This window comes from Salvia splendens, chromosome 6 (genome assembly GCF_004379255.2).
Source record: "Salvia splendens isolate huo1 chromosome 6, SspV2, whole genome shotgun sequence".
NCBI lineage: Eukaryota > Viridiplantae > Streptophyta > Magnoliopsida > Lamiales > Lamiaceae > Salvia > Salvia splendens.
The window spans coordinates 2,409,249-2,427,255 of record NC_056037.1 but is presented as its reverse complement, the minus strand read 5'-3'; the positions used below and the strand labels follow the sequence as shown (position 1 = coordinate 2,427,255).

The following is an 18,007-nucleotide window of genomic DNA, read 5'->3' as shown; positions in this document are numbered from 1 at the left end:
ACGGAGAAACTCTTTTTGAGCAGCCAGTTCTCGGCCTTTGTCGGTAGCCTGGTAAGGCTAATTGCCGATAAGGGCGAGCAGGGGGCCGACGTCGTGCTGCCTCTGTACAGCCGAGAGATAGCAGCTCGGCTTCAGAATCTGCCGCTCCTTGAGGAGCTCGCTTCATCCTCGGTCCTGCTTTCTGCAGACCGAGTCCGGAGTTGTCGAGCTGATCGGGACGAGAACCTGGAGGCTATCTTTGCCTCCGTGGGACCCGTTTCACCCGCTTCGACTTACAACGGAGAGGGTGAGGCCGAGCCGCTGGAGCTGGAGGCCGAAGTCGAGCGGGCCGGGCATCCGGAGAAGGAAGCCGATCAGGAGGCGGAGGCGAGGCCGGCAGGAGGCGAGGCCGAGGCTGAGGTAGCTCAGGAGAAAGAAACTGAACCAGACCAAGGAGCCGGAGACGAAGCTGTTGGAGTATGATTTCGTCTCCCTTCTCTTAGTCTAGTTTCTTCCTTGTAAAATGGCCTTGAAGCCCTCCTAGTGTAAAAAATTTTCCTTGTGAATGAAAAATTCTCTACACTTGTCTTCGTATAGCTTTTCGTACTCGCCTTTATTCCTGTTGTATTTTACTATCTGCTCGGTACAGCTGCCGAACTAACATAGCTGCTTTGTACTCAAGGAGATGGAGTTACTTCACTGGAAACGGCTGTACTCTTCGGCTTTAGACGAAGCTGAGAAAAGAGCTATAGCCGATCAGACGAAGAATGACGAGCTTCTGGCTCGTTTAGTGAAGCTGGAGGCCGATAATAAGGACTTAGAGTCCGATAAGAAGGATCTGGAGGCCGAGCTGAATACGACCATTGCTGAGAGGACTGCGTACGAGGATTACATCCGTGTGCGCGGGGGCTTGACCATATCAGATGTTCAGAGTCGAGTTGACGAACTGTGGGAGGAATATCATGTACTCCGGAGGAACAATGCGCTGGAGAGCTCGGCTTGCCAACAAGTTGTGAAATCATTACGGCGCTGGGCTTCTCGGTACGACATTGTTCTTTCTCGGCGCCCCTCCATAGAAAGATTCCTTCGGCATGTCGTGCCAACAGATGCTCGCACTCCAGATCAAGCCTCTGGTTCCCTTGTTCAAAATCCTACTTCCAGTCAACAACGAACTCCGGAACAGCCGGAAACGTCAAGACGAGAACGGGCTCAGGAGCAACCGGAATCGTCAAGACAGGGACGGACTGAAATTCGCCGAGGAGTTGTGACTATGAGCGAGCAAGATCAGCAGATGATTATTGCAGAGACTCTTCATCGCCGAGGTGTTAGGACTTCTCGGGCTCGGGGAAGAGGCGTTGGGTCGAGGATAGCATCTCGTCGACCTGCTTATTCTTCATCTGCTCGGAACAACCGAACTCGGCTTCCAGAGGATTTTGCAGATAGGTGGCTTACCTTCAGCAACCCTGGACAGTAGAATAGTCCTTTGTAATAGCGTAACGCCATTTTGTAGGGTAGCTGAGTTGTATGCCGAACTTTGAAAAATGAAATTTTGTTTTCGCTTCTAACACTGTATTTACAGCTTAGCGAAAAAATTTCATCGTACTTGTCCTCGGTCTTATGAAGTAAACTTCTTTGACCGGACTCGTCTTTGGTCTGATGAAATAAACATCTTTGACCGGACTCGTCTTTGGTCTGATGAAATAAACATCTTTGACCGGACTCGTCTTTGGTCTGATGAAATAAACATCTTTGACCGGACTCGTCTTTGGTCTGATGAAATAAACATCTTTGACCGGACTCGTCTTTGGTCTGATGAAATAAACATCTTTGACCGGACTTGTCTTTGGTCTGATGAAATAAACATCTTTGACCAGACTTGGTTTGTGTTCTAATTTGGCGATTTTTGTCGCCGGGATCGAACTTTCCCTTGTCCTAATTCGGCGAGTTTTATCGCGTGGATCGGACTTTCCCCGTTAACCGAAGTGGTCTTATGCAGTAAACCTCTTTGACCAGACATGGTCGTCCCCGGTCTTATGAGGTAAACTTCTTTGACCGAACTTGGTCGTCCTAATTCGGCGAGGTTTATCGCGTGGATCGGACTTTCCCTTATTGCAGTTCGTTTCAGACGAAGTGCTTGTTAAGCTGAATTGCGGTCTTGTATCCTCCTTGGAAGCTTGGACTCACAATCGTTGGCTTATTGCAGTTCGTTTCAGACGGACTGCTTGTTAAGCTGACTTGTGGTCTTATATCCTCCTTAGAAGCTTGGACTCACAATAGTCTTTAATAATCGATCTAAAAAGGGGATCAGTCTTTAAAGAACGATATACCTTGGTACCATTTGTAAGAGACGACAAGCACATAGAGACAAAACACATAGAGAAAAAATGAAAAAGACGAAAGAAAAAACTTTAAACTTTTTATAAAACGACAAGTAAAAAGTACAAGTAAAAACAAACAAATAAAAACATGTACCCCTATGACCGAACTAGACACAAGACAGACTGACCGGACTTTGTCTCTTACAAGTGGAACTTCTTGAGGTTGGAGACGTGCCATGTTCGGGGTACTTGTTCTCCTGACATGTGAGTCAATTTATAAGACCCTTTGCCGAGGACTTCTGACACCCGATACGGACCCTCCCATGTGGGTTCGAGTTTGCCCAGCTTTTCTGCTCGGCTTACTTCGTTGTTTCTCAAGACGAGATCTCCCACTTGAAATTGAAGCTTTTTCACCCTTTGGTTATAATACCGGGCTACTTGCTCCTTATACTTGGCTGCTTTTATGCACGCCAATTCTCTTCTTTCTTCGGCGAGATCTAGTTCGGCTCTCAGTCCGTCGTCATTCATTTCTGAGGAGAAATTTAGAGTTCGGGGACTGGGTACGCCGATCTCCACCGGAATTACGGCTTCAGTGCCGTACACCAGACTATACGGGGTTTCACCGTTGGAGGTTTTGGGTGTAGTTCGGTAGGACCACAGGACTTGAGGGAGATTTTCTACCCATTGTCCTTTGGCTTGTTCTAACCGAGCTTTTAACCCTTTCACCAGAATCCGGTTCGTTACTTCCGTTTGTCCGTTTGCTTGGGGATGGGAGACCGAAGTGAACCGCTGTTGAATGTTCAGCTCTTGGCACCAATTCTTGAACGTCTTGTCGGTGAACTGAGTCCCATTATCCGAGATGAGGATGTGGGGTATGCCAAATCGGCACACTATGTTCTTCCAGACGAAGTCCAATGCCTTTGAGCTTGTTATCGTAGCTAATGGTTCCGCCTCCACCCACTTCGTGAAGTAGTCCACGGCAACGATAAGGAATTTCATTTGCCGAGGAGCTTGAGGAAGTGGTCCCACTATGTCTATGCCCCATTGCATGAAAGGCCAAGGGCTTTGCATAGTGTATAGATCGGTCTGCGGCATCCTTGGGACATTTGCATGAATTTGGCACTTCGTACACTTCTTGACGAGCTGCACTGCCTCTTGTACCATGGTTGGCCAATAATATCCCCATCTCAGAACTTTTTTAGCTAAAGCTCTGGCTCCGATGTGGCTACCGCACGATCCTTCATGAACTTCTCTGAGGATGTAGTCCGTCTCTTCTGGTCCTACGCACCGCAATAACGGCTGGAGGTAAGACTTTCTAAAGAGGACTCCTTCATGAAGTTCGTACCGAAGTGCTCGGCACGTAATCTTCCGAGCTTCTCTCTTATCCTCGGGCAATTGTCCTTGATCCAGATACTGCAAGATCGGCGTCATCCAGTTCGGCGAGCTGGATACTGAATGTACCTCGGCTTCATCAATGCTTCGATGCATTAATTCTTCCGCCTTTGAGCTCGGATCTGAGGCCAACTTACTTAAGGTATCTGCTCGGCTATTTTCCGCTCTGGGAATACGGATTATCCGAAAATAGGAGAAACTTCGGCTGATGCTTTGCGCTTTGTCCAAATACTTCTTCATTCTCTCGTCACGGGCTTCACTTGTACCCAACATGTGATTTACTATGACTTGTGAATCACAATGGACTTTGAGAGATTTGACGAGCAGACTTTGCGCTAACTGGAGTCCGGCCAGGAGGGCTTCGTACTCGGCTTCATTATTAGTAGTGGGGAATAGGAACCGAAGTGAGTAGGTTACCTCGTGTCCGTCGGGAGCGACAAGTAAAATACCAGCTCCACTTCCCATCTTGTTTGAAGCTCCATCTACGAATCCGCTCCAGCAGTCCGGCGGCTCTACTTCGGATTCCAAGGGCTGTGCTAGTTCGGCATTGGCAGAATTCTTCTGTTCGGCAATAACAGGAATTGCTTGATCGAACTTTGCTTCTGCAAGAAAATCTGCCAAGGCTTGTCCCTTGATGGCTTTCCGAGGTAGATATTCAATTGTGTGCTCTCCCAACTCTATAGCCCACTTGGCGATTCTGCCTGATGCTTCTGGTTTGGTCAACACTTGCCGAAGTGGCAGATCAGTTAAGACGCATACCTTGTGAGCATAGAAGTATGGCCGCAGTCTCCTTGCTGCATTTACTAATGCCAGAGCAATTTTTTCCAGAGGTTGATACCTTGTTTCTGGACCTCTTAATGCTCGGCTTGTAAAGTAGATGGGAAGCTGCTTTAGGCCTTCTTCTCGTACAAGCACCGCGCTGATGGTTTGATCCGATGCCGCTAAGTATAAGAATATTACTTCGGCTTCGGCTGGAGCATAGAGAATAGGAAGCTCGGCTAGATAACTTTTGAGCTCGTCAAAGGCCTTTTTCTGCTCGGCTCCCCACTCGAACTTTGGTGCCTTTTTCAACACCTTGAAGAACGGCAGTTGCTTTTCGGCTGCTTGGGAAAGGAATCGATTCAGTGCGGCTAGACATCCGGTTAGCCTTTGCACGTCATGTATGGACTTCGGCATTGCCATGTTCTGAACGACTTGAACTTTTGAGGGGTTTGCCTTGAGTCCGTCCTTTGAAACCCAACAACCCAGAAACTTTCCCGAATCTACCAAAAAGGTACACTTTTGGGGATTAAGTTTGAGGTTGGCTTTCTTGAGCACGTTGAGAGTGGACTTGAGGTTGTGCTCGTACTCCGAGGTGCTTTTGCTCTTGACGACTATATCGTCAACATACACTTCGACCTCCTTTCCAATCAGGTGCCGAAAAAGCTTGTCTACCATCCTTTGATAAGTGGCTCCGGCATTCTTTAAACCGAATGGCATCTTTTTATAAGCGAAAATGCCGAAATCAGTAATGAAGGCCGTTTTTGAAGCGTCAATCTCATCCATTAAAACTTGATGGTATCCTTTGTACAGATCAAGAAAACAAAAAATTTCAAAGCCTATCAAAGCTTCTACTTTTTTATCTATGTTCGGAAGGGGATAGCAATCTTTGGGACAGTGCTTATTTAGATCGGTGAAATCTATGCACATCCGCCATCCTCCTTCCTTTTTCTTGATCATGACAGGATTGGCCACCCACGAAGGATACTTCACTTCGAATAACACATCCGCCTTCAATAATTGACGGACTTCGTCATGGATGACTTGACTTCGTTCTGCCGCAAAGAGTCTTTGCTTCTGTTTTATCGGCCGGACTGAAGGATCAATATTTAACCGATGAGTGATTACCTCGGGGGGGCACTCCGGTCATGTCCAACGGAGACCATGCAAAGACGTCTTTATACTCCTTGAGGAGCTGGATGGTTTTTTCCCGAAGTAGGGGCGTTCCCGCGAAACCGATCTTAACCGTTCTGGATGGATCGTCTTCGTACAGCTGAACTGTCATCGAGTTCGGCTCCGGTATGACTTCGGTCATCGCCTCTGACTCCGGCTGCTGTGATTGCTATGCTTGGTGGTGCCGATCTGACTGCTCGGCACTTCTAAGCGCAATTTGCAGACATTCCTTTGCTCTCTTTTGGTCACCTCGGATGACCGCTATCCCTCCTTTAGTAGGGATCTTGATGGTGAGGTGATAGGTGGAGCAAACGGCCCGAATTGTGTTGAGCCAGTCTCTTCCCAGGATGACGTTGTACGGGGACCGAGCTTTCACCACGAAAAACTCAATCATCGTACTGGAGCTAGTAGGCGCTTTCCCCACCGTGATCGGAAGGCTGATAATACCTTCAGGGCGGGTGTCCTCCTGGGTGAAGCTCTTCAGGGGAAGCGGAGCCGGACTGAGCCGAGCTGGGTCCACTTCTAGTTTGTCGAAGCACTCTTTAAAAGAATGCTAACCGACGCTCCTGTATCCACAAACACCCTGTGGATCAGTTTGTTTGCCACTCCGGCTTGGATGACAATGGCGTCTTGGTGAGGAGAGATGGCCGGGACGGGATCAGCAGCCGAGAACGTAATCACTTCGTCCTGCTTCAGCCTTTTATGCGTTGGCTCCTCTCGATTGGAGCCTCTGCGTTCTGACTTTAGGGACGACTTGGTCTTCCCGGCAGGGAGCGCGTCAATAGTCTGGATTACTCCATCATATTGCGGCTCGTCATCGTCTTCGGGATCCGGCTGCCTTTTCGGATCCTGAGGAGCGCAGTTCGCACCACTCTGCTTTTTATTCTTCTTTGGCTGCTTACTTCGGTATTTTTTCAATGTCCCTGCCTTCACAAGAACATCGATACCTGCAGCCAAGTTTCTGCACTCCTCAGTATCGTGACCGTGGTCTTGATGGTAGGAGCAGTAGTTATCCTGTGGTCGGCGCGCGGCTGATTTCGTCATCCGCTTTGGCTTTTCGAATAGGTCAGAGTGCAGTTCGAAAATTTCCGCTCTCGGCTTGTTCAGCGGTACGAACTGAGCGGGCGGCTTCTCGGGATTGAGACGAGGTCCCAATCTGTCTTGCACCGGAGCCCTTTGAATTCTTTCAAATGGAGTCCGGCGAGGATGTCCCTGATCGCTATGATCGGGCTTCCTTCTGTCTCCTCGGGTCGATGAGCTGTCTAACGACCGTTTGCGACGGTCTGCCTCATCGGCCCGGGAGTACTGGTCCGCAATGTCCCACATTTCCTGAGCTGTCTGCGGACCGCACTCAACGAGCTTCCTGTAGAGAGCTCCGGGCAAGATTCCATTTTGGAATGCCGAGATGACAAGCAGATCGTTGAGATCGTCTACTTGCAGGCATTCCTTGTGGAATCTTGTCATAAAGTCGCTGATTTTTTCGTCGCGACCTTGACGAATGGAAAGCAGCTGAGCCGAAGTGATTCGGGCTTCCGCTTTCTGAAAGAACCTCCTGTGGAAGGCATCCATTAGATCTCGGTAAGATCTGATGCTGCCCTGGGGGAGGCTATCGAACCACCTTCTCGCGTTCCCGATGAGCAGCTCGGGAAACAGCTTGCACATGTGGACCTCGTTGAGACCCTGGTTCGCCATGTTATATTGATAGCGCCCCAAGAAATCGTGAGGGTCCACGAGCCCGTCGTAAGTCATCGACGGAGTTCGGTAGTTCTGTGGTAGGGGAGTTCGGGTGATATCGTCCGAGAACGGAGTCTTCAGTGCTCCGTACACGGCGAATCCGATATCTCGTCGGTATGGAGGAGATTGAGTTCTCCTGTGATTCCGGTACCGAGGAGGAACAGGAATATGTCGGGGTTGAGGATTCTTTCTCCTGGGAGATGCGACACTACTGCGGTAGTGACTTTCTTGTGCGGAGGGAGAAGGAGAATCCGTCGTTTTCGTCTCCGGCTGCTTTTGGCTTTTTCGCAGGAAGGTTAAGAATTCCTCCTGCTTTTCAGCCAAAAACTGCTTGACAGCCTCATTCAAATCGGGCTGCTGGGAAGACTCAGTGGGACGATTTTTGGAGCGGCTTGTTCCTTCGCCATGAGAACTGGTGGTGGATTTATCCCTAGGCTGTTTTCCCGACCTATGGGATGGATTGGCTTCCTCCTGGTTCTCACGGGCTGGAATACGGGTATTCTGCGATCTGGTATGCATTTTTTGGGTGGAAAAAATGGATCAAAAATTCGCTTTATCACAAATTTTGTTCTCTGTTTCCCACAGACGGCGCCAGTGATGACTCCGCGAATTATTGATGTTAATAAATGCTGGTAGAGAATGAAGATTATGACACAGAATTTACGTGGTTCGATTTACTGAGGTAAATCTACGTCCACGGGAAGAAGGGAGGGTGATGATTGTATTGCTTGATCTGGGATTACAGCTTACAACACAGACTTGCTATATGATTTTATCTCTAGAGAGCTTAACCCTTTTCTATCTGATCTAAGTTCTATTTATACATTGAACTAAGATCGTGGTTTGCAGCCCCACTAACAAGATCGTGGGTGAGCAATAACTGCTCAATAACTGCTTCATACCACTAAATAGATCGTGGGTATAGCGGAGGTCGTGGAGGCCTTTCATGAGTCCACTAACTCCTAGTTCGGTCGAATGCTGAGACCGAACTGCTGGACTTTACCGATCAACTCTTGCCGATCTGAGAGGAGAGCTTGACTGGTCGGCTTTTACCGAGCTGTAGGCTGAGTCCGAACTCTTTGGTCGTGCCGAACTCTTTGGTGCCGAACAGATACTCTTTCTTGGGCTCTGGGCTGATGGGCCGTCACTGTTATTGGGCTTGCCATTAGGGTTTAGTTCGTACCCCATCACATCCTTATATGTTGCCTCCTACCTTTGAGCAAATAATGCTCTATTTTGATAGTATACATGGACCACTTTGGATAAATGTTATTGTAGAGATCAGACTACCCGAATTCACTAATTACCGAGACCTCTTTGGTCTTGTACAAGATAGCTCAGTCAAACTATCAACCGAGCGACTGATTTACAAAGAATCCTAACTATTACAACAGTAGCTAGCTAAATATCTCGGCCATGCAATCTTCAATCGAAAGCATCTTAAACCCACCGAGAACCTGCATACTTGAACACTCAGTTAGTAACACAAGACAAGATCCTCTTGGATCTGAACAAGTAATACAGAAAACAAAAGAGAAATCAAAGGAATCACATAGATCTAGTAGCTATGGCTCAGCCACCCGCTAACAGTACAGATCTATTCACCAAAACCACGATCCAATGGAGCAACGTTGAATCCAACTGTGAAACTCTTCACACACCACGGATTACAACCCCAAACCACTCCACTACACTTGATCTATTCACTCTCGGAACCACACTTCACAAGAAACCTCTCAACAAAAAACCCTAGTTTCTCCGAAACCCAAGCAACCGAACCAGTTGCTTTCTCCCACACACACACACACGTTTTATCACTCAAATATTCATGAAAAACTGTAGTGAATCAACCGGAGAATCATCGGAGAAGAAGAACACAGAAGGGAAACTCAATCGCCAGAGAGCAGAGAGAAAAGTGAGAGAGACTGAATGTGAGGCGGTGAGGAGAGTGGGAGGGGTGTATATCATCCGGGTAAACGTGCTAGGGCAAAACAGAAGCCCTAACAATCTGGGCCAAAAGTAATTCCCATACCCAAATAATAGTGCACCATACAAGTTACAACAACCTATATAATCAACATTATCAACCACTTTAATACACTACCGACTCCAATTTGTGCTCTTTAAATACGTAGGAGTAACTATTAATACATGTATTATCCACACCATCGATACATGGTAATATTTAATAATATATCTTTTTTTAATAATACTACTACTTAGTAGTACATGCTTTTGCGTGTTGATATACGAGTTGTTCTAGCTAAAACGTAACTAAGAAGTTACCCATAAATGTTAATAGTATATGGTTAACTAATATATATTGGCATAAAATGTCTAACTAAGAAGTTACGCACAGGGAGAAATATTAGACCACTATAATCTAGACATTAGACATGGGAAAATATAAACTAAAAACTATTTACGTCTTAGTTTGTGTGTGTACGAATATCAATTTCATCTATCTAAAGCATTTATGCACGAGTAGAAATATTAAACCGCTATAATCTAGACTTCGGCAAATATAACCTAAAACTATTTTTTATTTTTATAGTGTGTCTTAGCTTGTTTGTGTGTAATACTGTTAAGGATGTCGATCCTCAATGTTCGAATTCCACGCACAATCGAGAAACGATTGCCGTCGTTGTCGAGCGGCCAAGCGTTTGGGTCGGCGACGTGAACGGCGTTGGAGGGCTGAGCGCGAGAACAGTCTCGGCGTTGGAGGGCTGAGCGCGAGAACAATCTCGTCGGCAGGAGATGTTTCTTGTTTGCTAACCAATTGAGCCAAAGTAATGATAATTTCATAGATAGATAATTGATGACATAGTGGCTCTATTTATACTAAAATACCCTATGGTTGGTTCGACCTAATCCTAATACGTTCGGGAAAGAACCAACTAAGAAAATCCGAACGGGACTTATAATTCGTCTGACTCAATTATAAATAAATCAACAATAATAATCCCAAAAATAAAGTAAACAAAACATAAAAAATAGAAAAAGACTCCTAATAAACTTAGCCGCTGCCCACGTGACTTAAGTCGTGTACTTCCGCGGCGGCTTGATTCGATCCCGTGGCCTCAACGTCCTCGTCGCTGCTGCCTCCTCTTTCCTCTGATGCGGCTGTGCCGGAGTTTCTCGAGTATCCCTCGGCTCCTCTGCTTCGGCCGGCTCCTCTGCTGCATGGACGACCGTATCAAATACGGATATGAACTAGTAATTTTCTAAGTTTAGTCATAGATTCGGTAATTCCATAGATTTGATATGATATGATTTATTTAGAGTACCGTTTTATATTCCCACATATTATAAATAAATATGGATTATCTGATTCTAATTAAGAATCAGGAACATATTTTATCAATTGCTCAACCGTTTTATATTCCCACATATTATAAATATATATGGATTATTTGATTCTAATTAAGAATCAGGAAAATATTTGTATCAATTCTCTCAACCGTTTTTTGCGTTTTAATCCCTGGAGTATAGTAGTGTGTTTGTTGAGGAAGGAGTTGTGGTGGGTGTGAATCATTCTGTCCCTAAAAAGGATAATTTTGATTTAGATTACTACTAGTATTAGTAGAATTTTTCATTGACTTCTACAAAGTTTTTACTTTTCAATTTTTTTTCCATTATCCGACAATGACTAAAATTGAAACCAATATATCAAAATCGAATATACTGTAATTAACAAAAAAAATCATGCCATTTTAAATATACCGGCATCTTTTAACCACTAGTACTTAAAATATAAAGACATCATTTTGTCAAAAAAATGTCATTTTATCACTTTAGATTTTGTCATATTATTTTTTAATATAACAATTATGGAATAATTTAAGAAAATTGAAATGTTATAATTTTATACTTCAGTTTCAAAAATCATAAGATAAAACTGAGGTTAAAAAACATATTTGTTTTAAATGAAAATCATCCCTATAAATAATGAACTATATTCTATAAACCAATAAATTAAATTTAATATATTGAAACTTTTGTTTACATTGCACCTATAAACATAAATGAAACTTAACAAAAATATTATATTGGATTGTTAATAATCATATCTCTAATAAATGTAGACTGAAAGACACATGACAAAAAAAAACAGATTATTTACCACAAAGATCCACATTTTTTTACCGAATTCTTTTATTAAGAAAAGAGAATCACACAACACAATTAAGGTTGATTTAGTTATTTGCTATTTTTCGAGTTCATTTAAATAATTGAAGGTCACAAACAAATAATAAAAAGTTCTCATCCTTAAATCCAAAACTGGGTTTGTACGTCAGTTTATTCTGGTAATGGTTACAAAACATTTCACATTACAAATCCATAAATAGCACCACCAAAACAGAGTGAGAGAATGTTGTAATCGTAACTAAGTAAAAAGCGCTTCTTCTACGAACTTGAAGGAGAGGTCATTACCGAGAGAATGTCGGTAACAGAAGCCATGGCGGACAGAGCAGCTTTAACAATATCTTGCGAGCAACCCGGTTTAACTATGGCTCGCACCTTCTCGAGGTATTCCTGCAGTTCCTTGATGCGCCCCATGTAATCCTGATCCTCAACGCAGAGGGTCACGGGCTTAGCATCAGCACCGGGGCCTTCAAACTGGAGGGGGCCGGGGTTTCTGTAGACGTCATCCATCAAGAACTTGGCCGCGTTCTGTCTCAGCAAGCTGCCAAACAAATAACAAACATTCGTGTCATGTTTCTTTATCATGAGTAAGGACATAAAGGGAGAAGCAAACAAGACATACTCATAGGCCTTGCCCCTCAAATCAACTGTTGCGGGATAGAGGGCTGGTTGTCCATACCGCCTCACGGTCATCATAGCCTGAGAAGTGTGATTGGAACTTTCTTAATATCTTTACAATATGAAGTAGTGTGTTTGGAGCAATTTTTTGCAGGGTTAGAGATTGTACCGTGATAGGAGCAGCGCCACACCGCCACTTATTCACGGGGTTCTTCAAGTTGTTAACGGTTGCCATATAACCATTCAACCCAGCAGCAATTATGTGATAGCCGATGTGACCAAGCACCTACAATAACAACATTACTATATAGTAAGACAGTACTAAGAGACTGAAAGGGTACAAGAAACCATACTGAGCAGAGAAGCAAAGATCACAGCCCGGGTGATGTTGGCCTTACAGAATTGAAAGTACTTACATATGCATAGTCACAATCAAATTTGGAAGGCAGTGATCCACGAGCTTGATAGCCAAAGAAATGGCAAATTGCATTGAATTTCTTCCCCTTGTATGTTCCTTCTTCCTGCAAGAAGATGCAAGTATCGGGTCAGTAGAAAATCTCAAAATCCAGTCTTAACACAAACAATAGGAATACCTAAAGGCTTTATGGAATGAAGTAGCAACAATTACTAACAATGAGAAAACCAATATAACAAAAGCTTGAGTATTTAATACTACAATAAAACAAAAGAATGCAGAGTACTTACCAGTCGTTTATTCATTTCCTTTTCAACAAGATGAGCTAAGAGCTTTTCTGTCTCAATCTGTCAAGGTGATAACAACATTAGTTGATATGTGATCCACCTTGCTTAAAGATAAGAACAGAGAATTCTATATTATTTCAAGTACCTGAGAAAGCTGTGCAGAGTCATCCGATTCTGGGTGAAGAAGGAGCTATAACACAAAATTAACTTCAGCGTAAGCAAATTATGGCAGATACATATTTAATGATCTGCAAAATATAACACAAGTACCTGATTCTTAATAAAAGGAGGCAGGAATTCGAACAACGCAGAAGCCCATGGTGATAGTTGACCAGAAATATTGTCAGCAGAGACACCTTTCCTGAGTAAACCATGAATTTCCTGGAAAGGGGCCAAATTGTTACAGATGCACAATAACTTCATATCCATATCAAATCAGAATATTTGTCTCAGGCACTAATTATTTCAGTTTCTTTTCTACTATATTTTATTCTTTCGTTCTTGAAGAAATCTCAAATCATTTTCTTAAGGACCAAGATAAGATTTTGATATCTATATTTAGTTTCAAAAGCCAGATCCCAATCCAGTTTACCTGCAACAGAGAATACACTTCAGGAATACTTTCTATGAGCCCCTCGGGCAAGAGAACTACACCATGGTATTTATCTGAAAAAGAAAAGTAAGAACTTTTAGAAAGGATAAGTTGCTACAAACACTGAAAAACCAACAAAAGCTATTGAATTTTTTGACCTTGTTCAGCCCTTGCTTGAACAGCATCGCATAATTGTTTGGTGATGTCAGAAAGTGTAAGCTTAGATGCATCCACCTCTTCGGCAAGAATAACCTGTACAATTGTATTAAATAATCAAACCTCTCTAGGAGACAGACGAATCATACAATATATTGAAGTTCAATCTTATGATGAAAATATACAATCAAAATTGATAAGAGAAAAGAAAAGAGATCGGTACAAACCATATTGGGATGAGACTGAAGAGTGCACTCTAATGCAACTTGAGATGCCTTTCTTCCCATGAGTCTTATAAAATAATAATACTGCATGGTAAAGAGAGCAAACCATATTGGATTTTTCATGTGGATAAGAAAAGGTCCCACAAATTAGTTCAGTCACAATTGAAGAGAGCCAAGTAATGTCCTGAAGGACCTCTAGCAATAAAATGCAGAATTACATTAAAAACTTGCTTACCTTCTCTGCGGAGAGTGCATCAGTGCATACATTGCTGATCAGTTGGGAGTTAACCTAAAATAAATAAACAAGAGTTATAATCATGTCGTTTTCTTATAGAATGAAATGCATTTGTGTTTTTTGGTTGGAATTTTATAAATTTGTTTGTAGAGATTGAGTTGAGAACCTATTCGAATACTACAGGATAAGAAAGATAAAAGGGTATCAAAATAATTCATCTCGATCAAAGATATAGAGGCTAATGACTTGTCATGTTTAAAGGAAACAATAAGAGTGACAGAAAGGAATCAATATGTAACAACTAGCATTGTCATGCCATTTCAACCCATAGTCAGAGAGGAGAAATCTGGAACAGAAATTATTAGTACCTTACAAATTGTGTCAAAACCCACATTTGTCTCAACAAAATGGTTTTTCAGATCTCCATTCAGAGTAACAGGAATACCAACAACCTGCAAAATTTAGCTATGTTAAGAATAAGGACAAACAAAGAGTCAAACTGAAGAAACTGCATGGATGAGAATAGTAATCAGGTGCATGAAATTGTTCAGGATAACAAGGTCATGAGGCATGGTCACAAAAGTAAAAGTAACAAGGAATATGTTAGAAGAAGCACAACTGCCATGTAGTATACCTTTGTCGAGCAATTCCTTTCTGCAAATGTTTCTGCAAGTTGGGCAGCATCCGTGTTTGATGTCACACCTTCATAAGACAAAGAAAGAAAGTCAAGAAACTGAAATAAAATGCAGCATGGAAATTGGAAAGGTGGGGGAAAAACAAAAATACCCCCAATAATGACAAGCGCATCCAGCTTCAAAGCTGTGCATGCATTAAGTGCTGCGTTGACTTGTTCTGTTGTTCTAATTTGATCTTTTGTCCGTCCCAGCAAATCATAACCACCTTTACAATATAACTCAACCAGCATAAGTGATCTGAGAATTCAGCTAGCAGGTCAGATTTCCTTAAGTTTGACTAGCATGTCAGATGTACCTTGGTTTTTGTAGGTTGCAAGAATCTCATCACTGATCTCTAAAGTTTTTTTAGCAAATAAGCCTTCGGAACCGCCTGGAAAATATGCGCAAGGCATCAATGTACTATTTTTTATTAAAAAGGAACATAATCAGCCAAGAGCTTCGAAAAAGAGTAGACTCCTTACCCAAAAAGCCAAGCAACACACTTTTCGGGTTGTGCACTTTTAGAGCTTCGTAAAGGCCCCAAATTACATTATGTCCTCCAGGAGATTGTCTACCACAAAACACCACTCCAACCCTGTGACAAGATATACAGAAGTTAACTCAGTGGTAATTAAATTTAATGGAGGAGAAACAAATCCAGTTCAACACAAGTAAAACGCAATCTATTCAAAGGTAATGGATAACATACCTAACTGCAGGCTGATCGGTAATAATTTGAGCATCAGCAACCTTAGCCGTAGCTCTGAGGAAGTGTGCTAAACGTTGACCATAAGTGTGAGGAAAAGACTTCTTTATGGTGTGAGCACCTGAGGGGTCTGCAGCTGTGGTTGCATCACCAAACTCCACACGAACCTCTGTTCCCTGTCCAATGCAATCATATGTTGTAAGAATACATAGAAAAATCAGTCTTTGCTGATAGATGGTGAAAAATTGCAAGTGAACAAATTGAACGGATCCAGAACTCGACCCACATATCTTAAAGATCTGGACTTCGGTTTCATTTTTCGGACTTGACTGGGGTTGTAAACAAATCAAATAATTTTGGTTTCATTTAGTTTTCTATTCAAAAATTTTATATCTGGATTCAAAATTTTATGTAATTCATATTTTTTTCCAATTAGTATACTACAAATATAAAAATGATGTATATACACTTATATACTAGTGTCACCCCATGCTTGCACTTGGTATGTAAAAATACTATAACATCATATAAAAATTGATGATTTAAAAAAGGAAAATACAAAGAGAGTAACAGAGTAGTATACGTCCACAGTGGAAAAGTCTCAGTCTAATAAGTGAGACTTCGCGATTTATAAGAGTAAAACGCCTTCTTCCCCCACAAGCTATACTCCTACACTACTAATTAATCAAATCATTCGAGTTCAATTATACATTCAAAATTTGAAACAAATCACAATATTTGACTCAATTCAACCACACTCCTCGACTGGATCTGGACCGCATCTTGACTCAACGTAAACAAAAACATGAGCCTGGATCTGGAACTAGCGCGATCCGGCACCTAGTTCAGATCACCAAACGGCCTAAAAAAAGCAGCACATTGCAACAACGGCAGATGCACGAACAGAGCAAGCCCATCCAAAACACAGGATCTATTTCACTAAACGCCAGGTCGTAAACTTCACAGTTGAAACTTTTTCAGTTCCAAACAAGTAAATTCATACAAGAATCAACAATTGAAACAACAAAACGATCGTAAAAGCAGCAAAACGAGGATCGTAGATAGAGAGAGAGAGAGAGAGAGAGAGAGAGAGAGAGCGAGAGAGAGGGAGAGATACCTGCAGGCATGGCGGGAGTTGAGGTTTGTAGAGTGTACGGAGCTGCTGCAGATCAGAAAGTTCCCTTGCAACACCGTAATCAGCGTCCATTTTTCTTCAACAAAACAGCAGCAGCGAATATCTTTCGTTTTCTTCTTCTCAATTTCGTCTCGTTTGTGTGTTTATTTTTATACTGAAAGGGGCGGTATTACCAACCAACCCGCTGCGGTTTGTTTAATTGTTGGGCACTCTAACTACGGTTTAGGGTTTTTGCTTTCTTTTTTTTTAATTTTCTACTATTATTCATATTATTTCTCATATTTTATTTTTTACATATTCCATATTATTCACTCTTTATAAATCTATTTGATAAATATCTTTGTTGTATTTTATTTTCACTTAACTTACTTATTCTTATATTTTTTGCTGAAAAATAGTATAACTCAACTAATATAGAGTGAAGGACTGAACTAGTCGTCCTACGACCACGTTAATTGAGTTTTTCATAATTTTTCAAGATAAATGAATCATTTTCTTTTTTACTTTATACTACTACTTCATTATCTCATAGTAGTACTTCATATTCTAGTCGTCAAACTCGTACTCAACGTCCGACGAAATGAATATTTCATAAAAAAATAATATTAAAATAATAAAATGAATTGTGAAACAGATGATCAGACTACAGTCATGACATGAGAGATCATTTGGATTTAGATTTTTATAATATCGTACTCTCTCAAATACACTCTCTCTAATATTTGGATAAGTGTTGCAATATCTAATAGTAATTGACTACAATTAGAATGTTGAAATTGAGATACCTCCAAATGAGTCATATTCATATTCATTAATGTTTTGGATATGCACATGATCTTTATTATAGCTTGAATTTTATTTTTTCAAGTGTAGTATGGTTAGGTGGAAAATGAAAAAAACCTTTACTCTCATTAGTCATTTTTAGGTGAGGAAAAACGCCATCTCACCTATAATCATCGAGGTCTAATGTTTTGTAACTTGGAGTTGGATTTTCCAAGAAGTGCAAATAATATTTAGTGGAATGATACATTGAAATATTATTGAAATTTATTAAAAAAAAAACTTTCGTTGCAATACAGAGGCAAATAGTAATAAAGCAAATGGACCATCCATATAATTAAAATGCTTTTCCAGAAATATACCCTTCACTTACCAACTTTATGCTTTAGGGTAAAGATGAAATTTTGTGATCCAAAATCTCGAAGAGAATATGCTGAATCATATATCCAGAATATTACATGGACCATATAAAAATATACTACTAATATACCCTTATTTACAATCTTTTTTTAAAACTAATCATTTAAAATCCGCTGCTTTGAGAATATCGTCAACTGACGGGCCCCACTCTAATATCAACAATCCTATTTTTTTATATAGATGATGCATATATTTCGTTTAGTCCTTATTAATAAATTTAATACTTTATTGACGTTATTAATTTATAAATGATGAAAAAATCAA

At 41.8% G+C, this 18,007-nt stretch overlaps 1 protein-coding gene across 1 annotated transcript; it reads right to left on the bottom strand.

The window, feature by feature from the left end:
• Positions 1-11,605: 11,605 nt before the first annotated feature.
• On the bottom strand, positions 11,606-16,687 carry LOC121809953 (pyrophosphate--fructose 6-phosphate 1-phosphotransferase subunit alpha). The gene is made up of 18 exons (XM_042210809.1): positions 16,526-16,687; positions 15,412-15,584; positions 15,185-15,297; positions 15,019-15,093; positions 14,815-14,928; positions 14,663-14,730; positions 14,397-14,480; positions 14,029-14,082; positions 13,797-13,877; positions 13,572-13,665; positions 13,414-13,487; positions 13,092-13,202; positions 12,967-13,011; positions 12,825-12,881; positions 12,536-12,640; positions 12,289-12,405; positions 12,124-12,200; positions 11,606-12,042 (listed from the first exon to the last, which is right to left on the bottom strand). The coding sequence occupies exons 1-18, from the start codon at positions 16,613-16,615 to the stop codon at positions 11,763-11,765; spliced, it is 1,812 nt and encodes a 603-aa protein (XP_042066743.1). The 5' UTR covers positions 16,616-16,687; the 3' UTR covers positions 11,606-11,762.
• Positions 16,688-18,007: the final 1,320 nt, after the last annotated feature.

Bases quoted from the DNA above. Each gene is read 5' to 3' on its own strand.
- LOC121809953 (XM_042210809.1), bottom strand. From the start codon at position 16,615: ATGGACGCTGATTACGGTGTTGCAAGGGAACTTTCTGATCTGCAGCAG. The intron at 15,298-15,411 runs GTATGTTATCCA...ATCTTGTCACAG, and splicing joins ACCGATCAGCCTGCAGTTAG to GGTTGGAGTGGTGTTTTGTG. The intron at 13,488-13,571 runs GTCAAAAAATTC...TTTCTTTTTCAG, and splicing joins TCAAGCAAGGGCTGAACAAG to ATAAATACCATGGTGTAGTT.